Here is a 24144-nt window from a genome sequence, read left to right as displayed (position 1 = left end):
ATCTGTGCTCCACAAAAAATTCTCTCACAGCTGATTGTGGTGATTTTCTCGCGGTGTGTCAGCTGAGTCCTTCATTTTTCATCCTCTCCTGCTGAGTCTGTGACTAATTTGAGAGTTTGTTCGATGGCACTGTAAGGGCGTGCAGGATCGTGCACGCATCTGTAGCCACAAACAAGCAGACGTCTTTATCTTTTGTGCTCTTCACCCTCAAAGCATCTCCTGTGTGCTGTGGCACACATTCGCGCGCGAAAGCTTGTGCACGCCGTTGCACGTGCTCACGTGCGACCACAAGCACACCCTCCCAGTACCACATCTTCTTGGGAACACAGCGATGTCTCTATGGCAACAAGCAGCTTGCTCCACTAATGAACTGGTTGCCACGGTGACCGTGTTGGCTGTGCGCTAACAGAGTGGCTCAGTAAAACAGAGGGAGAGAATGGGATGTTAGTCCTCTGCACTAAGCCGCAGGCTGCTCTTTCTCTCGGTTGGACACAGATGTGTGTCGATGTGATGTGGACGAGTGACGCTGAAAGGACGCTCTGTCAGGGAGCAGCCCTGCCAGGAACCCATGCAGCTGCTGGAACTCATCCTGCTGCCGCCTCAAGGTCAGAAAAAAGTGCAGGGAAAGGGGGTCGAAGAGGAGAAGAGACGGAGAGCAGAATGGAAGAGCTGCCATCTGCGTGAGGGAGTTCATCTTTGCTGAAGGAGCCTGTGAGCTGCTTGGATGCTCATGACCCGCCGCAGACACGGAGGGCTGCAGGAATCTGACATTCATTCCCTTTCTGCTGACGGAGGCTGTGAGGAGTCATCCTCTTTACTCCGACACTGTCTCCCCCCTCTGGCTCTCGGGGGGAGCGGCCTGAGAGTGCTGCAAACTGAACACCTGCTTCCAAGCAGCTGAGCTGGAGTGGATTCAAGCGACACATATATGTTGCACGCTCTGGATCCGCAGTTATAAATAAAATGCATATCTAAATAAAAACTCTGGCGGGAAGATTCTGAGCATCGCTGCTACTCCACAGAAGTTCTGCAAAGGTTTAGATGCAAGCAGAAGACCTCAAACATTCACCTTCACAATCATTTTTCTTTGCAGATTGTTTTCCTTAAGAGCGGACTGTCATCACTGGCTAATGATCTTTGCTTTTCCAAAAACTTTTGCAGTTTCCTCTGTGCTGAGAAGCATCCCACAGCATGACGCTACCGTCCCATGCTGCATGCATGGATGATTTCTTTTACATTTGTTTTTATTTTTCTGCTGTTTTTCCTTCAATCAAGACCTTTTTTCCTGATTGACATAAATTTATAATCTTAATAGTTGATCTTCCAACGTTTTACACATTGCTCTTTCTATAAAATAAAACCATCAAAACTTATCATGAAGTGTTATTGGCTTCTATGATCTTCAAGAAAACTACCCTTAGTAGTACTTTTTTGAGCTTTTATTTTATTTTATAATGTGCTTAGTTTATCTTTAAAACAGTTTCCGTGGCAATCTCGTTTCTTTTTTTACAGAGATATTTTCGATTATATTATGCAATGATTCCATGATGAACCTGAAACTGTCATTATTTTACTGCAAAAAGTAAGATAAAACTGTTTTTATGTTTTATTATAAGGATTAAACATGTAGAGACAAAAAAAACGTTTCCAAAATAAAATAAATAAAGCAAAGACAAAGTCAAAACAAACAAAAAATGTCTAAAAAAACAGGCAAAGCTCCACTTAATAATGTTACAACGATTTATTTCAAGGAGTCTCATAAATTACGTTGTTATGTTTGTTTTAAACTAAACTAATAATAATATAGGTAGAGACACCTGCGGGTTCATTTCCATTTTAATAGGAGGGTTGGGAGAGTTAGTGGTTTTAATTGTGGTTAAACAGCTTACTAATCAAAAATCAAAATAGAGTCTTAACCTTTAGTAATCAGGGGCCTTTTTGGGAATTTTTTTTTTTACTTCATAATTTGCTTAATTTATAATTAAAGCATGTTTTTTCTGTAACAATGTTTGACATCCATCTTCTTAGTGTATATTTTTGATTATATTGCATAATAATTCCACAATGAACCTGAAACCTTATTATCAAATGGTAAATGTGGTCTTTTTTACAACAAATTACCAAATATTAAGACCAAACTGATCTTATGTGTAACAAAAAAGGATCAAACATGTAGAAAAAACATAAAATGTATAAATCTAAAAATAAAGCAAAGACCAGGTCAATGCACACAGTAAAAAATGTCATAAAATCAGCGTAGCTCCAATAAAATATAAAATATTGATTCCGGGATATTACATCTTGATGTCAGAACTCTAATGTTTATTTTGATCCAATAAGGTTTTTAAAAACTTTGAACAGTTTCTTTGCAAAGGGCGTTCATGTTTAAAAAATGATCATTCTATCATTATCCTGAAAGTACATGTTTTTAGGTTTTTATATCTCATATTAAAAATGTATTTTTAATTCTAAGCCTGACTTTACAGACTCTTTTAAACACCTTGGCAGCATTATAATGTCCTTGTGCATGACAATAAAGAAAATTATGACTGTTGATCATAAAGGATCAGTTGTTTTACCTTTGTGTTGTTTTCTGTTGGGTTTAAAGTGCTGATAGTTTAGCAGAAGAACAAATAAATGTTTGTATTCATTAATAAACATATCAATAAATGTGTCTATTGGTTAAGTAAGACTGTTTCGTATCTCACATTTGACATTGACATTTTCTTTCTGCATTAGTGTTATTTTTTCTATCGCGTTAGCTCCTGTCCTTTAATGGAATGTGTTTGTCCTGCAGAAATGTTTGCGGTTCAACCCGGATGCCACAGTGTGGAAGGCCAAGCAGCAGGTGCTCTGCTCCCTGACCGAATCTCTACGAGATGTTCTGAACTACGGTCTGTTCCAGCCCGCAACGGACGGCCACGACGCCAAGTTCCTGGAGGAGGAGAGGCTGCTCAGAGAGTACCCACAGTCCTTTGAAAAAGGGGTTCCATATTTGGAGGTAACACCCAAACCTCCAGAAACACTTTGTGTTCCTGTACTTAATGTGAACATCATAAATGCCCACAGGAGGGCGCTGTTCTTCTGATTATCTTCCTCTTTACAGAACAAAATCTTGCGAAAATGTTAACATGCTTGCATAAAGTTCGTTCCAAATATAACTCTTTTTTCGTATAAAATTCTCTAAATGTTTGTGATGATCGGTAAGCTCCATAAACAAGACAACATTCCTCACATTGTGTCCTACAATGTCTTTAAGCTGTAAACACACCTTTTCCACCACAGGTGTAATAACTTCCCATTCACTGGCTTAGGTTAAATAAACTAAATCCCTGCCTTCTAAAAGGGTTTTAAGGCAAATTGTAGTCTTACCTGCTCGGTGACCCACCTGTTCAAGTCTCATTGGTCTGCACAGACGTCTACTTGCAATCTGGTAAGCAGTGAAGGAAGCAGATAAATCTTGTCTATGCAGTAAATCTACAGACCTCACTGGGTGGATTTGGGCCAAAAGGAGCTAAAAGAAACCAGGACAAAGTCCCAGTGTGTCAGGAGGATTAACCCCTTTCTCTTTTTCTGTCTCCACTTTAGTTCCGTTATAAAACCAGGGTATACAAACAAACTAATCTGGATGAGAAGCAGCTGGCCAAGCTGCACACGAAGGTACGCAAACCTCTGTGGGGACATGTGTGTAATATATGTGACCAATAAACAGGCAACGGTTTGTTTTTTTCCTGATTGTTTCAATTTTCTCCCTGTGTGGTTTACCACTTCAGGCCAGTCTGAAGAAATTCATGGATTACATTCAAACCAGCGCTGTAGACAAGATGGCCAAGTTTTTGGACAAGGGTCTGGATCCCAACTACCAGGATGCCGACACTGGCGGTAGGGAGCCACCACAACATGGAGGACATTAAAAACAATATCTGACAATCAAAACTGTAGAGAATGTGTTTAGGTTCACATTAACAAAGTTTCACCAACCACTTTTACTCAATAAAGTCCCTCATCTTTTGTAAAAGTGTTCCCAGTGGCCCTTTATCTATAATTATGCCAGGTTAAGTCACAAAAAAAAAAAGAAAACAGTTGCTTTCTGGGACACATTTTCTCCAGAGCGGCAGAAGTTCTTTATAAATTCACCTCTAAGTTGTTGGCAGGTCTGTAGGCGCGGAGTGAACCTTCCCAGTTTCTCATCATCCCTTTGTTTACACGTTCTTTCGCTAGCTCACAGCCCCTCACAACCCCAACTTAACATTAGCAGTGCAATGGAAATGGTGAGCAATATCAGAGGTATCCAGCTGTTAAGTTATGAGCCAGATTCCAGCTCAGACGAGGAAAACAAAGACATACCTTGATCTATTTGTCTACAAAGAAATGCATCAGAATGGAGCGGAAAAGGGGGCCAAGTGTATTCTGTATGTCACAACTAAAAGCTTTTTAAAACAACGTTTTTTTTGTCTGCACCTGATTCACAACAATTTGAAGAAAGAAAAACTCAGAAATACAATTTTAGGCTTAATTTTCCAAATAATAATCTTCCATCATCAGAAAAATGCCTTAAATGGGTGTTAGCATGATTAAATTATCCATTAAAAAGCTAAAAATTGACTGACAGAAGTAGTTAAAGTCCGTCCACGGAGTGTTTCCCCATTCCAGCAGGAGACAAATGTATGTTTGCGATCTAAAACTGTCAACATCTAGACTTGACCTCAAGGTAGAAGAAACTGATCGTGAAAAGTGGCTTAAAAACAACATCTCTAAACAGTAAAATCCAGACAAAAAGTTCATTTAAATGAGACCAGCATGCTGGTCCCAGCAGACCTATGACCCCCCAGGCTCAGCTGTTTAACTCAACCTTTACAGTGTCTGCAGGCTCCCGGCCTCCTGCTTAGCTTTCCGCCCTCAGCACTTTCATGTGTGTCTTCACACTTAGTGCATAATCTGAGTCAGAACTGTTCACGATTTTGTGGCTTTTCTCAGATGCTGTTACTGCTCTGGGGGTTGCAGCAGACGGCTGCTCTACAGTTTGGGTGTGTTGCACAGCGCCATTCCAGCTGTTCTGGGACCAGGTGTCAAAACACAAAAAGCAGCGTGTAATCAGGGGTGTGAAGCACACTCCCAGTGCTGAGCACTGGGGGGCAGCAGAGAGCCCCTGTAAGGGCCTTCCAGCAAAGGGACTAATCTAAAAATGTCTGTTTACAGTTTAAAGCCTTTTTTATTTGAAATATTTAAAGATTGTTTGCAAAAACGTTGCAAACGTTCAAACATGTTAATACTGTTTTTCAGAGCAGAAAAAAGTTTTTGTTGTACATCTAACTTTACTTTCTATGGAATTTTTCACTAAAGGATTCATGATTCATCACTTAAATTTCAAATAAAATTTGAAACATGACGTCTTATATTAAGGTGAACTTTAGAGTAACTGACTAAAGAATATAATTCATATCTTTAGCATTTAAATCTGTTTTTTTCTGAATTTTTTTTGTATGGCACAGCAAAAAAAGGTAAATTTGTTTTTAAAGTTGCTTTATTTTAACTAATTTTTTGCTGTTTGAGAATAAAATGAACAGTATACCAAATTATACAAATTTATATGGTGTTTATGCTTTTATTTGTTCTAATATGAATTTTAAGATGTCATTTAAGATTTTTTTTATTGTTTGCACTAATTACTTTTGATGTAATGCAAAAAAAGAAACTGTTAGACAATATAATGACTGGCTGCTGAATGCTGAGAGGAAGGCCATTCTTAACTTTCCTAACTAGTACAGCATAGAAAACAAAACAGCTTTGACTTCCAGAAAATAGTTTCCCTTAATTTCATAAGTAACGATATTAACAGACATGTGAAACACAAAATGTTTTATGTCTAAACTACGTTTTTATTTAAATGAAAAACAAAGTGTTTTAGAACCACGACAAAGAAAAGATGCTGCAAGCACGGTTTTTCCCCCGGCTTCAGCACCATGGACAGCGCAGAGAAACATCAACACACTCCCCTGTTTGACACAAATATCTGTCCTAGAGAGAATCAGTGGAGATCAGCTATAACTAGACTGAGAGGCTTCAAAGTGAACAGAAGTTTGTCTTTAATCCCAGCTGAAACCACATAGTTAAATAATAAAGTTTTTTTTTTTGTTTGTTTTCTTGAAGGCTGATGTCATTGGCACATACATGTGACCAGCACAAAAAGTGATTGAAATTCAGTTTGGCTACATATATTGCGTGCAGCCAAGATGCTCATTTCTGTACACGTATTTATTTTATGCGCATCCAAGGTTGCATTTTGTTGTTGGCCGCACGTATTCAAAATGAAACTTAAAGTTCCATTAACTGTTACACTTGTTACACACTCAAGCAAAGAATAAAAAGTTGTAACTCTGTTTAGGTCCCTTCTGAAAAAAAGTCCATCAAACTCTGGATCTGTGTTTTCCTGCAGAGACTCCTTTGACCCTGGCGGTGCAGTGCGAGCCAGGTGGGGGCGAGGCCATCCGGGTGCTGGTGGATGGAGGGGCTCACATCGACTTCCGTGCCAAAGATGGACTCACACCGCTGCACAAAGCAGTTCGAGGCCACCATCACACAGCCCTGCTGGTAAACAAACCTTCTTTAAGGCCGGGTTACATTGCCACGTACAACGATCTGCACATTGTCCACAGATGACATTTCGGTCTTTCGTGATACAATCGTGAGATTAATAATTCATAACTATTTCTTATGTTTGTCATTTGTCTATGTGCGCAGATGTCCATCGAGGGGTTCGACCGATGGGTCTTTACGTGAATTTGGTTTTGAGCCGTACAAAATCTTTGGTCGGTTGAAACTGAACGCGCATTAAGTGCGTCTTGTCTTGTTCACACCGGACACTCAGGGAGCTGCAAAGAGGGGGGATTCTTTTTTGTTTTTAACTTTTCACTGGCGCGTGTCCAGGTTGAACTTTGCGCGGTTAATGAACGACGAAATGTATATAGAGTTGGCGACAGGACCTTAAAAACATGCGTAGCGACGCGCAATACTCAGCGGCATTTCTTTGTCCGGAGTGAGTCTCTGTGTGCGTGGTTGACGGGTCTCTCAAACCGAACACTGTGAGCTCGGCGCGGAATATGGAATTAAGCCTTTACGTAGTGGTTCAGTTCCAGCGTAAATCCATATTGCCACCTGCGCTCTCAGTGTTCTGTTTGAAAGATCTCGCAATATTTGTTTTCCATATTCCACACTGATGGCACTTCTCCATACAGCTCATTAATGGCAGCCGCACACATCTCGTACACTCTCTAACAGCACAACTCACACCACAGGGTGGACAGTACATTTTAACCCGTGAAAACCACTAATAAAGTGCATATAAACAGCGCAAAAATCCTGCACTGTTCACGCACGCCAGTGTCCAGGCGTGGATGCGGCTCTAAATGCACGCCGGGACCTTCTGGCAAATCCCCCCAGCTGCGGCCCCCACCGGGTGTTCCTTGTCCCTGCCAGTGTCCCCCCACCCCCGGCAGGCTGCCTCTGCTGGCGCCCATAGCTGACTTAGAAGTGGTGCGGACCAGGGGACTCCCACTGTTTAGTTAAAACAAAGCATCCCAAGGGCCCGCATGGGAGCTGACCATGGTGCTGACGTGATGTGATTTCTGCTGTGCTCTGAATTAGAGGATGAAAAAGGAGTGGATTTTCACTCCTGTCCAGGTTTCTGGTATTTCCCAACGAAGTTCTGGAGAAGCTGGTTTGCTGTTTAGACCTAAATATTCCAATAAAATTGAGGACGGTGATCATTTACAGCCTGAAGTGTTGCTTAAATCCCCTGAACTCTCTGACTGTTTCCACCATTTACTAATACATAAATATCATCTGCTCCTGCAGGTGCTGCTCTCTTTGGGTGCATCTCCAGACTACAAGGACCGGCGGGGGCTGACACCGCTTTATCACACTGTGCTGACGGGAGGCGACACCTCCTGCTGTGAAACAATGCTGTACCACAGAGCCAAGCTGGGCATCAGGGACGAGAACGGCTGGGACGAGACGCATCAGGTAGAGTCGGGTGGATCCACAGACATTTTACTCTTAAATCAAGAAAAATATACTTGAGTATGCTTTTTTTGGCAGAGGTTTGCACGCATCCCTGCCTCTGAGTGTGTGTCTGCATTCAAACTCATGCCATCAGACGTGTCACCCTTCATCCCCTTATCCCCCTCATCTCACAGTTATGAAGACAGATGTGAAAGAAAGAGAAAGTCAAGGTTTGTCTTTGCTCTTTTTAATTTCTTGCGTTTTGTTTTCAATTAGGGGGAAGTTCTGAAAAAAATCTTCTGAAAATCCCCGGAATGTAAACATTTAGCGTAGTTTTTTACGCCAAATTGAACCAAAAAGTTCCATCAGGTGAAACACCCCACATCATCATTTGAATTCATTTCCAGCTATGTTATAGAAAATTTCACTTGTGTTTTTGCTTTCACATGATGAATAATTGTTATTTTGGAGCTGAAGTGGTTCGCTGCATTAATGCATCAATAGACGTCAAGAGGCTAAAACAGAAAATACCAAAAACAAATCCAAAACTAAAAAAAAAAATCATTTACAATAAAAGTAAGGAAAACCCTTGTAGGTTATTATATTTTGAAACATATTTTGTTCTTAAAGCATACAGAAAAGCTTCAATAACTAGAAACACAGGTGTCAAACTTGGCACACCTGTTCCACGTTACCAGCAGCAGATAAGTCAGAAAATCTGCAGGAGGCCTTGAGTCTGCCCCCCACTGAGTTACTAGAAGATAAATGGGGCTTTAGATCATCTTAATCTTCCACTGAAACAAAATAAAAATGACGCATAATTATGCGGCCAAATGTGACCTATAAAGATAAACTAGCTTGTGGAAGCACAAAAGATAATGAGCAGCTGTCACACAACCATCTAGTGACAGGAACCTCTGCATGTGTTTGAGGGGAAGAATGGCTCCAGCCTTTGTGATCTCACTTCCCCTCTCTTTGACTTTAGAGGTGGTGCTAATTAAACCTGGAGTCGCTCAGTGGCTCTCATCCTGCGTATCTGTGCGTATCATTGTCTTCATCCGTGTTTGCTTTTTCCCCTCATCTCCTTATTAAAAACCACATCATTCTTATTTGTTCACGCTTTGATTCATCTCACTTGTGTCTCTTTCTTCTCCCCCTCTTTTTTTATCATCTCTCCAACACGTTGACGCACAGGCCTGTCAGAACGGAAACTCGCAGCATCTGGAGCACCTCCTCTTCTACGGGGCAGATTCCTCCTCCCAGAATGCCTCTGGAAACACTGCCTTGCACATCTGTGCTTTATACAACAAGGTATTTGCGGAGTAAAAGTAGAAATAACTGCTGTATCTGTCCATTTTGTTAAAAAAGAAAAATGTAGTTTAACTGAGTGAAACAAAATCTAAATGATTTTACTATTTTTCTAAAGATATTTATGAGATTCTGCTCATTTGTTTTACAGTATTTAAGAATTTCTATTCACAGGAAAGTAACTGAACAGTTTGAAAAATTAATGTAATAAAGAAAAGGTGTGAAGGTTTTTTATTTAAAGCTACGGTGGCCGACAGGGCTCACACTACATACAAAAGAAAAAACACAATGGCATTACCCGAAGCGCAACAAAATTACCCGAAATGTGAAGAGAAAAACTTTGCAGCAGAGCCGTCTGCAGATGAGGAGGTGCCAACGGTGCATCTTGACTTCATCTTTGAAAAGCTTAGAACCCGTCAATGTTTGAGGTGTTGGTTGCAAATCTTAACCTGAACCTACTGTGGTTAAATTTGTGTGCAGTCATCTGATCTCCGCTCAAAAATTACTTCAAATTTTGCTCCTGAATTTCTGTTCTTCTTATTTTATTGTGTTTTCTGAACTTAAATCAGCCTGCTTGAATTCTCAAATTCAAGTATAATAGAGTCATGTAACAAAAGTAGAGTTTTTAACCAGTTAAAACAATCAATTTGTTGCCAGATGGTGAATGTTTAAGATTGAAAGCTGGTTTTAGGATCAACCGTTGGAATAAAGCTGAACCCAAATGCTCAGTTAAACCCCACATATTCATTTGATGCTGTATTAAAAGTACTTTCCATGAAAACCTTTAACCCAGAATACAACTTTTTAATATATTTTATCAACCTGAAATGTAATTTATTAGAAAATGTAAGTATTAATTACAAATGAGGAAAATGAAAATGTCTACCAGGACAGCAAAAATAACCTTTTTCTATTTGAACCAGATAATATAATGTGCATGAAGTTGTTTTTAAAAGAACAGTTTGTTTTGCAGGAAAGCTGTGCACGAATCCTGCTGTACCGTGGAGCCAGTAAAGACACTAAGAACAACAGCGGGCAGACGCCCTTTCAGGTGATTCACTGGTTTACATGGTTTCTGGCTTTATGTTCTAAAAAAAAAATCCCTCCAAGTGGCAGAGACTGCTTGGAATCACATCAGACTTCAGACTTCATTTTTCTAAAGGTCCCCAAATAAAAAGAACCAAACTAGCATTAGTGTCTGGAATTCGACGTCATCGCCCCGCCTTCCCTCTGCAACTGCTGACTGGAAATGAATTATGCAACACTTTTTGCGCTGTGGATGTGAAAATGCAATCCCCTCTTTGCATTATCGCTTTAATTATGTCACATAATGAGATATGTTGAAACAGAAAATGAAAAAACATTTCAGAGGAGGGATTTTTAATTTTATTTTTGAGTCATTGGATGCAGTTACATTGTGAAAATGAAAAAGCACTTCTGTTCATCCATTTCAATTGTCAAATTGGATACTTCTAATTGAATTTTGCTACACATTTACAGAGGAACTTTCTGAAAATAAAATGTCAAATACCATTTTATTTATCATTTTAATTAAGTGACAGAATGAGAAAAAGAAAAGGCTGTTTGGCGGATTGATTTTTCATTTTGTATTTGAGTCAACAAACGCAGCGTCATTGTGAAAATGGAAAAGCATTTCAGGTACGGACTTTTATTTTGAATTATGAGACACAAATGCTTCCAAATCTCCAAATCCAAAGAGTCCGAATTAGCTAAATAATTGATAGTCCCAGACTATCCTGATAATCCGAAAGAGTAAAATTAAGACGTAACCTAAAGAGGAAGAAGAGGAGGACAAGGGGTTGAGGTTTTTGGCTTTACCTACTCCAAGTGAACAAATAAAGGCTTCAGCTTTATGTGAACTGCATGGACGTTTTTTCACCAGTAATTCAAACGGATATTCAATTCTAAATTATATTTTGTTTATGCATACGGATGGAAAAACGCCAACAGAACTGCAGTGATTTGAATCAAAGTTCGGCCTCATACTGTAGAAGAAATGGCAAACCTTTGCCCTGTTGCATGCTGGGTATCTGGTTATCTGAGTGTTATTGTTTCCCTCATTTCAGTGGGTTTCTTTGCTTGTTTTTTATATGGCATTCACACAGTTTCCTGGATGCAATCAAGTGTTTTTGAGCTTTCAAGCCCATTTTTCTTTTCCTTCAGCAGTAAAAATGTCAAGTTTATCAAAAAAGAAAAACCCAAACGTAAACGACATCTTCCTCTGTAGAACAAAATCCTTTTGTAAAATCTGATTCAGTTGAAAAAATGTCTGACATGAGATTTCAGTTAAAGCACTTAAAGGTTTGCGGCTTGTCCTCATCAGGTGGCTGTCATGTCTGGTCATTTTGAACTTGGGGAAATCATTAAAAACCACCGGGACGTGGATGTGGGTAAGCTGACCTTCCGTTTTTTTTACCTTACATTTTGTGTTTTCACTGTAGTGACGGGTAAGTTGCTCTACAGATCAGGAAAGTGCAACATTCATGGAATTGTTTGCAAAAGTTACATTAAAAAGTAATATTTTGACACACAGTCATTCTGCAATTTTTGAAAACATCCTAGTTCCCTTTGTGGAGTCTCCAAAGTACGCCCCCCAGAGGCGGGACAGTTCCCGCACCCTGGCAGTGCCCCACCCTCACCCGTTCCTCCGGGCGAACAGTGACAGCAGCATGAACCTCCCAGACTGGATGGCAGTGCCCAACGCCCCGACCTCCAACATTGTCTCTGTGCAGGTACCTGCTTGAGATTTCTGAAGATCCGTCAGAATAATTTCCAAAGAATTGCTTTTAATGTGATTCCATATGTGAAACTGCGTCCTTCTGTGCAGTGCAAGCTTTGCTTTTCCCATCAAAAAGCTGTTTTTATTCCAGGATTTTGTCACGTTGGAGCTTAAACAGGGCTTGTTTTATTGTCTAAAAATGACCTTTGACCGTCTCATGTTTTGCTCTTCAGGGCTTCAAGCACACAGGAGCTCTGAGGAGTTCCAGCAGCCCCAGAGGAGCAAGGACACGCTCCCCATCACGAGGGAGGATCGGTGACAAGGAGGAACGGAGCAGGCAGAGCCGGAGGCAGGGGTGAGGTGCCAAAAAACAGAAAACAGAAACCTTGTTTAAAATTGACCAGCAAGTTAGAGCCACTGTGTCATTCCTGCACTTTTAAAACCAATTTAAAATCAAATCCATTTCAAGGAAGCTTTTTTGATTTGATTTGTAGAGTAACAAAAACAATTATGTGTTAAAACTTTATATAAAGTGTCTTTTTTTGCAGAAATATACTCAAAGCAAAAAGCAAATTATTAATATTTTCATGCCAGGCATGTTACAAAATAGAACTATATGACTTTATAGAAGGATTTTTGTGTTCAGCGGAAATGGAGATCATGGAGGATCTGGATGCAGATGATGGGATTGTTGTTTTTTTGAAAATAAACCTCAACAGACGATGGAACAGGGAAATTACCAAGATAGGTGGTATGAATGAAAACTTCAAAATAAAACAGGAGTAGAAATTAAAACCTGAAAAAACCCTAAAAAATTAATAAAGACAGAATTTGAGCTTTATCTTTGACAACCAAGAAAAAACAGACAAAGCAAACATTTAGATTAAAAGAATACTAAAGGAAACAAAAAGCAAAAGTAATGCAATTCCCATTGACAGAACACAGCATAGTCCCAACAGCCCAGGTTTCAGGTACCAATACTCCCATGCTTTTATTTTGTAAAGACTAAAGGGCGAAACGTTATTTTCTGTAGAAAAATTAAAACTGAAACTAGAATCTTGACTAATTTTAATATTTTATTTAATTCTAAATTGTCAGCACTTGATAAAAATATTTAAACTGTTTAAATTAGAAGTGCTTTTTATATTCGTTTTGTGTTGTTTTTACATCAACTAATTACTATTATTATTAACTAATTATTAGCTTAAAATGACAAAGTATATAAAAGTTATAAAGTAAAAAGTTGAATTGTAAATAGTGGTTTATTTTTTGATTTTAGCATTTACTGTTTACTTTTTATCTGGCTCTGTTTTATCTGCCCTGTCCAGTCAGAATAACTTTTTTCCATTTGAGGAGACAGAAGAAACTGCTGGAGGCGTTTAATAGTTTGTGTTTTCAAAAGAATGGCTAAGTTTCAGATTTGATAGATATGACTCCAATTTTATAGATATAGTAGGTGTAACAGTTTTTTCCCCCACATCTCACTTTGAGTAGTGGCATAGACCGCATGTGCTGTAACTTATTTTTGTGTCATTCACTCTGTTGTCTGAATTCTAACAAAACCAGGTTTGTCTAAAAAACTAAGTTAAGTGAAAGAAAAGAGGATCTTATATGTGCTGTTTTTTACCTTGAGAATTTATATGGATGAATAAAAAGTAAAGTAATAATTAGTGGATTACATTTTCTAATAAGTAACAAGTCATTTAATTACAATTTCATCCAGAAACTAAAGTAAAATAATGCATTACTTTTTGAATATAGTTTACCTAACACTGCCCATTTGCACTCTCATACTAGCTTGCAGCCCACTCAAATTCTCAACCTAATATCACTGGTGCAACAACTGATATATTTTAATGGCCAAGAGGGCCACAATTAAGCAAAAACTAGAAAATGTCAAAACCACTTATGTAAAAAAAACAACTTTAAAAGCTGTTTTTTTTTGGATAGCATTGAAATTTTTATCTTCAGGTAAAACCTTCCTCTTCCTCCCCAGGCCTTCCTCCACCAGCACCACAGCACAAACTGCAGATCCCCGCAGACGCCTGTACAGCGCCGTCCCAGGACGGGTCTTTGTGGCCACTCGTGCGCACTCTGCACAAGGAGAGCGAGAAATCAGCTTCAATAAGGGAGACAGGGTTAAAGGTGAGGACAGAAAAGACAAAAAACAAAAACTAGGAACAGACAGCTGTCTGACAAACTACTCACCGCCTCACTAATCTGCCAAATAAATCCACAAAATTGAGCCTCTACATGTTTAACTTAACATGTCTAATTTAAGACCAATGTTTTCTGTTTTTTTTCTGAAGAAAAAAGACTTCCTGTGTTTGCTTTGTTCTTATTTGGAGTGATGACAGCAGGAAGAAGACACATTTCTTTTTTGGCTTTGTGTTGGCCAAAAATCAGAACTCAGACAAAAATCAGTAGAGGTAACGTGGCAGCAGAGTTAGTTGTTCAGAGGCAGCTCTTGGAATTTCACCTTAGCCTTGGTGCTGTTGACTGAACAAAGTCTGTGGAGCTCAGAGATCCAAGTTTCTGCCCGTTTAAAGATGCACCTGTCCTCTCAAGAGTGTAAGGCCTCCATATATGTTTGTATTTAATGTCTGCAGGTATGAATATGTGTGTGTTTGTGAGTGAGTCTAAGGTGTCTCCAGGTATGTATGTCTTGGTGAGTATGTAGGAGGTTTGCATGTCAGTGTGTGCGTTTTTTTTTTTTTTAATCCTTTTATGTTTTTGTAACATCCGTTTTTGTGTGTGTCTGTTTATCGTTGTCGTCTGTGTGGTTGGGAACGTTTTGATGCAGCGTCCTAACACCGCGCTCTTCCCTGCTGGCGTGTTTTAGTGCTGAGCGTCGGCGAAGGCGGGTACTGGGAGGGCACGGTGAGAGGCCGCACAGGATGGTTCCCCTCCGACTGCGTGGAGGAAGTGATGCTGCGGAGCCAAGACAACCGATCAGGTCATCACAAGTACCACACATCACTGCGAAGACTTGACACTGTGCAACCATAAAAATAAAATAATTTTACTTTGTTGTTATGCTGTTAAAGTGTCAAAGTGTTCCCCAGTGGTCTTTTAATTTTGATTATTCTGTTTTTGGCCAAAATTTAAAAAACTGTGTCATAGTCTAGTATTGCTTAACAATAGTTTAAATAAAGAAATCAGCAGAAATTCAATTTTAATCTTACTTTTCTTTATATATGTCCTTCATCATCAGAAAATATGACAAGAAAATGTTAAAAACAGTACAAAATGTAGGTTTCAAAGGGGTTCTATTGTTTTTGCATCTGAAACATTATATTTCGGAAATCCCGTGCAGCAGTCATTTGCTGCTTGAAGTAAAGTCAGAGACTTAATCTAAGTTTTTGAATAAAGTAGAAATTGTCAAATTGCGAGCACTAAAATAAATGGGTGTCTGATTTGTGGACTGAGTGGCCCCTGAGTGGCCCCTCCCTCTTGGCGTTCCAATCAGGAAGTATCTGCTGGTTCCAAGAAGCCAAAATCCCTTAGATGGAACACTCAACACTAAATGAGTGTTATTAAAAAAACACAGGACGGATCTCTTTCCTTCTATACAGTTTGTGTTCATTTTATTTTTACACAAACAACCCCAAGGATGTTTCCCAGTTACTTTGTTATTTTTGACAAATGCACAGATATATACAAAAATATCAGTTATTTGGCGTCTTTCGTCTCCCAGGACAAAGCAGTCTGAAATATTGTGGGCCCTTTCACGCTCCATCTGCATTCAGATGGACAGCGGCTTCTTACCGGTACAGTTGAGTCAACTACTGTACGACTTTCCGATAAAAGGAAGACCTTATGATGTGTGGCAGAAAGTTCTGGCACACACCCCAACGATGCGTCCAGAGAAACATCTGTTGTATATTAATCCATCGGGATCCTGTTGTATTCCCAGAAGCAGTGATAGATCTGTTGGGAAAGTTTGTTTTTTCCCTTGCTTGGCCCACTCTCCTCCCTTTTTGGGCCATCGTTAGCCGTAATCAGTCACAAACTGAATAGACCCGAAGTCACACGGTAACTGACTCAACTGAACCGCTGAGTGTTACAGAGAAATAAGCAGCTAAACTTGTTCTTCATAATCAGGATATTTTTTTCCAATAAGCAAATTATTCAAGTTATAAACTGACCAATCAGATGCCTCAATAAAAGTAGGTGGAGCCTGCTGGCCCCCACGCCCAACCTTTGAAACTTTTGACAGATTTTGTGTTCAAACACCAGGGATGGGGACTTGCTACAAGCTCACTCCTGATTGACTGGTTGCCATGTTTGTCTCACAAATTTGTCAATTTTAAGGAAAAAACTGCGCAAACTGTGAAAAGAAAAACAAAAATGTTGGTGTTGAGACCTTTCTTTGATGTTGCTATTGATATTTCAACCCACGGGTAGGCTTCAGTTGTTCCAGCATTTTGACCTCATGATCTTTGTGTTTCAGAGAGTCGAGGGGAGCGAGCTAAAAGGCTGTTCCGACATTACACTGTGGGCTCGTACGACAGCTTTGATGCTCCCAGGTAAGAGCGTTTCCTTCACCGACCTGCAGGTCAGGCAGCAGAAAAGTGACGTTTATGTTATTTCTTCCTGTTATTTCCGTCTTATTTTGAGCTCACCAATCAAAGACTTAAAAAGTTTGCTTGAAAAATATAAATCGCAGATAAAAAATAAAAAACGTAAATAAAAACTGAAGCAGATGTAGACAAATCTAAAACAAAAACAAAGGAATAATTGTGTTTCTCTTTTTAACAAACCTGTTTCCATTAATTCTTTGATTAAGAACTTTTTCCAGATTAACACAGTAAATATATATATATCGTAGCTTTTAAGAAAATTAAGCAAATAAGCAATACAATTTAAAAAAAAAAAGACCATAGAAGAGTTATACCATGAGTCCCTCAGTGAACAGTTCTACTCCACACGGATCTCGGCTTCATCCAGAAACAAAGACTTGAACATTTTTTTGTTCTGCAGAGTCGTTTATAAATTCACTGCGACTTCACTTCCGCTGAATTGAACCTGACAGCTTCTTCCTTCTGACCCCCTTCCTCGCTTTCTCGCTGCGAGTTTGCGGCGCATGCTGGCAGGAGATTTGTTTGTATGGTAACAAACTGCACACATCCACCCAGATAACATGATTCATAGACTCCAGTGATACTTTGACCGGTTGGGAGTGCTGTGAGTGATTCATCCAGTCGGATGATGTATTCGGGTTTACCGCCTCCAGACTTCAAGCTGATCTTCCGGCTCGGATGGGCGTCTTCTTTACACAGTTTTGGGGGAGGCCGGCCTCCTTTTCACCAGTTGATGTGCTGCCTTTAGAAGTTTTTATTTTAAACATCCGCACTCAGCTGCAGCTCTAAGCTCCTATACGTTCCTCTTTGTTTGGACCGTTTTTGAGATTTCAGTAGATGATAGAGATAGTTTTCCCAGTTTTGTGCGATGAAGCAGCAGCCGAGCCACTCATCCTCTCACCACAACCTCATCAGCATCCACTCATGCTCAGCTGCATAACTGGCAGATGATTTTTAACAGAGTTCAAACTATTGTTTCAATCAACATCACAATGAATATCTAAAAGAAAATATAGCTTTGATGAAGGATTTTGTTGCCTTCTGATAGTTTCGCCAGCACACATGGAGGAATTTTAATAAGAAAGTATTTCTAGATGCTTTTACTCATTCATTCACGTTGGATACATTTTGTAGGGAAAATATATCAGAGTGAACTTTGTGCAACACAAAGTAGAAAAAAGGAAAGCTGTAGACGTTCGACGTTTTCAATGAAGGCAGTTTTGGAAAGTATTTGGATGGCTTTTCAAAATAAAACTATTTTTTTCAAATTAACTTCTATTAAATGACACAGTTTGTGAAAAACTGTGAACTTAAATTGAACTAAAATTCCATCAATCAGGGTGTATTAATGACAATCTTTCACTTCTATACCCATTTTCAGCAATGTTTTACTTTTCTTTGCTGTTTCTTTTCCACATATTATTCCCTACATCAGCTGTCCTCTCACAGCCTCATCTTAAAACTGAAAGGATTTTTTTTTAAAACATCAAGGTTTCCTTCATTCCACAGAAAGACAGGCAGAGGTGCATACCTGTAGAACGTGCAGACACGTCTGACTCAGAGCCGCCCTCACACTTGTTCCCGTGTCCTTTCGTTTATATTTGGCCGGGTTTTTGACCATCCCTGCGTCCCTCCTTCACGTTCTATTCATCACGGCATGAGGAACCCCCTCTGCACTTTTTAATTTTCTTTCTATCACCCTCACCTCCCTGTGGTGTTTCCATCTGGAGGTCAGACAGTGAAGGGCACCGAGAAGAGAAAAGAGAGGGATGAGGAGCTCAAACGGAGGAAGAGGACTATTCTGTGGTGCAATAAAAGGACATGGATATAGTTTTTATGTAGCTGCAGCAAGCAGACGTCAGCAGGTTGTGAAAGATTCAGGAGACGTCAGGTCTGTTTGGACTCCAGACTTGTGATATCATGATAAGGTATCAATCAGTCAGCATTTTCTTCACAAAATAAGAGTCCCCCCCCCCCCCCCCCCCCCCAGACAACAGCAACAACAGTAAAACAACAACAACAACAGAATTTTTTTAAATTTTATTGATGCAGTCAAAATTATCATTCAAAACAATGCAAACTTGGATTTACTTTATTCCTCTCATGAGAATAACTGCTTTTCTTAGTTCTTATTTCTCAAGGTTTGGATGAAAAGGACAAAACAAACAGATTTAAAAATAATGTATATTAAATGTTTGTGGTTTGATTACTAAAATCCTGCTATTCGTCTTAATAAAAGAGCAGTAATCCAAACAACTTCAATTGTTTTTGACACTTTTTGAACTTGGAACAGAAATCTTCATCCTCATTAGGATTTAGGTTCTTTTGAAAAACTTCACTAAAATATCAATTAAAAGATTACCTGGATAACACTGAGTTCTTTCTAAAAAAATAAAATATAATAAACACCTCTGTGATGAGATAAGAAGACTCGTGCCTCCTCATCATCCAGCTCTGCTCACGGACTGTTATGAGGCATTTTGCGGTCTGACGTTTGGAGGACAGGACAAGCCGTGACGCCGTAACCAGGCGTGATAACTGGATCCTGGCAGGGATCAGAATGAAGCCCTCTCACTCAATGTTTGCTTTTTATGAAGACATAACACAGCTTCAACTGACTGTGAGCTGATTTTTATGCATAAATCATTCATAGGGGTTAAGTGGCTAAGAAGTCTAAGACAAAAAAAACTTCGAACGACTTTCAGAAATCCTGGGAAACTTTTGCGTCAGACCACTTAAGGAGATTACAGCAAAGTCTGGCTGCTTGGAAGCAAAAGAAAAAAAAAGTGAAGGGTGCCAGATTTCTGTTGCGTTGTTGTGAGGTGTTGTTGAAATGAAACACCAGCTTTTTATAGTTTTATTTTTTACCATTTCTTAGAATGCAGAGCTTCCTGTTGGGAACATAAATAGAGACTTTTGTTTGGTGCATATACTGAACAACTGCAAAGAAAAAATGTAATTCTCTTGAAAAAAGTGAAAAAAAAAATGTGTCAGAACAACTTTTACCTGTTCACACCTGCTGCTGCTCTGCAGACCCACATGAAGCTTTGTTCAGGCTGGTTTTACCCACCCCAATGAGACATGTTCTTTTACTGATGATGGAGGTGAGGTGTAACAAAAATTAAGCTTAAAATTGCATTTTTTAAATATGTCTTTAGTCAAATTGTGAATCTGGAGCTAGTGTCTGGCTCAAAACTGTACGGTGGGATAGCTCCAATGTCGCTTGCCATTTTTGTTGTAGCTGTAATGTTGTGTTGGGGTTGTGAGGGGCTGAGGGGTAGTAGGCAAGAGTGGAAACATAGGAATGATGGTAAATAAGGGGAGGCTTACTTCCATGCCAACAGTCCTACCAACAACTCAGAGACAAATTCCTAACAAACCACTGTTGCTCTGCAGAGAGTACGTGTATGTCCCACAATTTTTAAAATTTAGTCTAAAAATGGCATAACCAGAGTTAAAAGACCACTGGAAACGCTTTGAAAATAAATCAAAACATGATTGGAGTGAGACTTTAAGGAGTTAAAGTGCTAATCTGTGCCTTTTGTTATATTTAACACTATAGACATGTTTCTGACTCAAAATGCTTTTAAAATATCGATTTGAATGAACTGCTGAAGGACAGAATGAATCTGCAGATTCCCAGATGAGCAGAAACACACATTTAACAGATAAACAGGAGCGTGTGCACCTTCTGTCTGCGTTTGCTCCACCCCGGCCGTGCTCTCTGCCATCACACATGCATGCGCTCTGCACGCACGCAATCATAGTGGTGTGGCCGAACATGCAGGCAGGAGAACAGACATGACCAGAGACAGAGCAGGAGCTGCGGTCAAAGGCAGGAGGGACTTCAGAGGATGACAAATGTAGGGGCGCAAGCAAAAGGGAGGGGGGCGAGCTGGCCGTTTTGACGTACGCTGAAGGAGGCGCTGGCTGGGAGATGATGTGAGTGCCTTTCTGTCCTCTTCCTCCCTCTGCCACTCATCTGCCAGCTATTTCTCTGTCCTCCCTCTTCCTGTCTGCGTCCGCCCCTCCCTCCTCTTTCATTCATGCTTTGTTTACAGAGAAGAATGGTGTTTTACAGACATGCTGGGAGAAAAAAAAACAGGAGGGTGGGTGAGGTTAGCCGTGTTTGATTTTAAAGGGTGTCAGAAGCAGCACAGTCGGATGAATTCCTGTGTGGAGCATCACAACCTGTTCTCACTCACTGGATGTCACATTCTGATGCATTCAGAGCGTATGCTGCTGACATCAACAGAGATGAGACACGCAGACATGTGTTCATGTTCAACGCCTGAAGAAAATCCTGTTTATTTGACGTGACTGAGGAATTAGTCTCAGGATCTTTGATACAGGGACATGTTTGATCGGGACTTGTACATCCAATTTTTGTCCTGGCAAAGTTTAGATTTAAAGCCATAAAATTATAAATGTATGCACCAAAGCTGCTTGATTTGGGGTAGTGAAGAGGTTAAATTAGGTATTTTCTCTGTTTTTTGCCCCCAACAATGTTGATTATCGTGGTATTTATACCTCCAAAGAAGCATAACATGTATGCTTTTATTTTGGAGGGCTTCCAGATCTGCAGACAGGGAGTACACAATGTTTTTAAGAAAAAACGTAATTTTCAATACAGGAGGAGGTTCCAGGGAAGCAGGGAGACATGGGAGAGACAGCAGAATCAGGCAGATGGATGCTGGTCAAGTCTGTTCAGATGGGGAACTGGTTGGTCACGGAAAGCAAGACATGACCAAAACATGTTTGACACCTTTTTTACAAACACTGTGACTCATTTTCAGGGTGAAGGTGAGAAGGGGTACCAGCTGTTGTGCAGACTGATAAGAAAAAAAATCAGCTTGTTTTTTTAATGTGTCAGATGGTGTCGGGAGCCCAAAACAATGCTTTAGTCAGTGACATCATTTCTGTAACCCAGCCAGCCAAAGTAAGCGTATATTAAAAAATATTTAAAAAAAAAGCTGCATCCAAATGCTGAGCCTGTCTCATTTCGTCTGTAATGATTTGATGCTCTTAAAGTGCCACTCCGATCATCTTTTGAACTATTTATAAAGGTTTTTAAATCGTGATTATGAAGTTTTTAGCCATAATTTTAAAAAAATTTCATTTTCTAGGACATGGTTTGTGCAAAGCGCCAGTAGTTTATTTTGAAATTCCCCTCTGAGTTGGTGGCTGTACTGTTGACTTGGCGTATGCCAACGCTGACTTCCCATCATTCCTTTGTTTATGTTCTCTCTGGCTAGCTTACAGCCCCTCACACTACCAATGCAACTTTACCGGTGCAAGACACATCGCAAGCAATATCAGAGCTATACATTCGTAAAGTTCTGATCCAGATTCCAGCTCAGACGAGGAAAACAAAGACGTTCATGGATCTGTTGGTCTGCAAGTGGATGCCTAAGAGCGGAGCAGAGAGCCTGTAGCTCGCCGACTGTAGCACATACGTCACTGCTACAGGCTTTGCAACAGCTTTTTTGCCATCTGCTCCCGATTCACGACAGTTTGAATAAAGAAATACTCTGAAATGCAGTTTTTATCTTGATTTTCTTTTATATATGTCCTCCATCATAAGAGAAATGCAACAAGAACATGTTACAAACGCCAAAAGCCTGATTTTCATCAGAGTGGGTCTTTAAAGCCCCCTGCAAACCAATCCAATCACCCCTCACTTTCTCTCTCCTTTAAACTGCCCTCCCTCTCCTCCCCTCCCTCCTCTCTCTCCTTCACTGTGTCGCAGTCACTGCTAACCATCTCAATCCCTCACTCTCTCCCAGACCTCCTCCTCCTCTTCCTCCTCCTCTCTGTCTTAAGTATGAAGGGGCTGGGAGAGCTTGGCCCTCTCCCTTTCCCTTCCTTCATCTCTCTCTCCTCTTCTTCCTCCTCCTCTCCTCCTCCTCCTCCTTTCTCGCGGCTCTTTCTCACTGCTGTCTTGCTTGAAGACGGAAAGGAGAAGGAGCAGGAGAAGGAGAAGGAGGAGGAGAGGGAGGGGAGGAAATGGCGATGGGGGCATGCGGCGAGGAGGATCTCTCCCTCTCCCTCTCCCTCTCTTCTTCCTGGCCGTCGCTGGGCCCTTTGAATAGGAGCATCTGGTTCATTTACAGGTACCTGCCATGACATTTCATCCCTCCCATCCCCACATTTACTCTGTCTTTTTAGAGATGCTGAGGAGGTGAAGGAGGGATGCATGCGTGTGGACGTCACACTGGGATGAATTGACAGATGTTACAAAGCATGCCTGCATACAGCTGTGTTAGAATGGGCGCGTGTGCGGCTGAGCGCAGCGGCACAGCCGTGTCGGAGCAGTGCAGTTGTTCTGTGTGAACACGCCAGAATGTGGCGTTTCCTTTCTCCCCGCTTTGAACAAATGTCCTCCAGCGATGCTGCACTGGCACAAGTGACGCCTGCTGCCTGTGCTGATGTGCAGGCTGCTTGCACGTTTTGTTTGTGTTGCATACATGTCGGAATGCGTGGCGTTTCTGCCACTGTTCGAGCAGATTCCTGCAGCCAGCGTCAGGTTTGGTGTGTTTCGCTGCGAGTGGTCGTCGGCGTGTCTTCGCCAGTGTTGGTGTGTGAGTGATGGAGACAACTGTGAGAAAGCAAACAGAGCACGGAGGGAGAGTTTGAATGATGCAGCATCATCACAAGTTCAAGGATGCTCACTAAGCTGAAGCTGCCTGCAGCCTTGTGGCAGGTCCTGCTCTGCACGGTCCTGCTCCAAAGCTTTAACAGTGTTGGCAAGGAGGTCATCAGATCTTCTGAAGTAGGATGAACTTTGATTAAAAATTGCATTCGTTAGTTAATCAGGTCCATCAATTAACAGACTGTAGATAATATTTTCTGTGTATGGTGTCTTGCAGTCTGTTTTGTTTAATATAACTTTAACCTAAGTTAGGATGAGAAAGAAGTTTGCCTGAAAAGTCTTGAACGGTGGAGATGGCACCTGGCTGTGATGCAGATTTTCTTTTAATTTTTTTTTGCTGATTTTAAGTTTACTTGACTTTAAGGTTTGTGACTTCCTGAAAAACCTGAACCAGAGAAATGTTTGTGACAGTTGACAAAAAAAGCTGTGACTGTATCTCAGAACTCCCCTGGCATTCGAAGAGGAAGTACCCGCTACCTGAAAGAAGCCAAAATCCTATAGACTTCTATAGATAAAGAACCAGCTATTGCTATGTCATTCTATTTGTTAGAATAACTTGATACCTTTTGAAACATGTTCTTGATAATCCTTTTTTTTTCATATGTGTTCTTTATTGCCAAGTCATTCAGGTTATAAACTGACCAATCAGATGCCTCAATAAAATTAGGTAGGGTGTGCCGGTCCCCAATGTTCAACGCATTTGACAGATTTCATGTAGCCCGTTTTCAAGTAATAGGGGTGTGGCCGTCCAACAACCTTAATTCTGGTTGGCAAGAGTGGTTGCCATAGTAATGTTGACTCAAAACAACTCACACTAGTTGTCAGAGGTCAGAGGACTGTCTCCCCCTCTGGTCACCAGC

At 40.5% G+C, this 24144-nt stretch overlaps 1 protein-coding gene across 8 annotated transcripts in view; it reads left to right on the top strand.

The window, feature by feature from the left end:
- Positions 1 to 24144, top strand: part of LOC101165307 (SH3 and multiple ankyrin repeat domains protein 1) — an 83727-nt gene that overhangs the window by 40725 nt on the left and 18858 nt on the right. For all 8 annotated transcript variants that reach the window (XM_023957350.1, XM_023957352.1, XM_023957351.1 and 5 more), the window contains exons 3-15: positions 2798 to 3001; positions 3589 to 3660; positions 3774 to 3882; positions 6437 to 6591; positions 7855 to 8022; positions 9196 to 9312; positions 10283 to 10360; positions 11654 to 11720; positions 11893 to 12062; positions 12283 to 12404; positions 14046 to 14194; positions 14892 to 15005; positions 16503 to 16578. In XM_023957350.1, the coding sequence (XP_023813118.1) occupies positions 2798 to 3001; positions 3589 to 3660; positions 3774 to 3882; positions 6437 to 6591; positions 7855 to 8022; positions 9196 to 9312; positions 10283 to 10360; positions 11654 to 11720; positions 11893 to 12062; positions 12283 to 12404; positions 14046 to 14194; positions 14892 to 15005; positions 16503 to 16578 (1601 nt within the window). The remainder of the gene's footprint in view (positions 1 to 2797; positions 3002 to 3588; positions 3661 to 3773; positions 3883 to 6436; positions 6592 to 7854; positions 8023 to 9195; positions 9313 to 10282; positions 10361 to 11653; positions 11721 to 11892; positions 12063 to 12282; positions 12405 to 14045; positions 14195 to 14891; positions 15006 to 16502; positions 16579 to 24144) is intronic.

This window comes from Oryzias latipes, chromosome 8 (genome assembly GCF_002234675.1).
Source record: "Oryzias latipes chromosome 8, ASM223467v1".
Taxonomy (NCBI): domain Eukaryota; kingdom Metazoa; phylum Chordata; class Actinopteri; order Beloniformes; family Adrianichthyidae; genus Oryzias; species Oryzias latipes.
The sequence above is the reverse complement of the archived record's forward strand: the minus strand, read 5'-3'. Positions and strand labels throughout refer to the sequence as shown.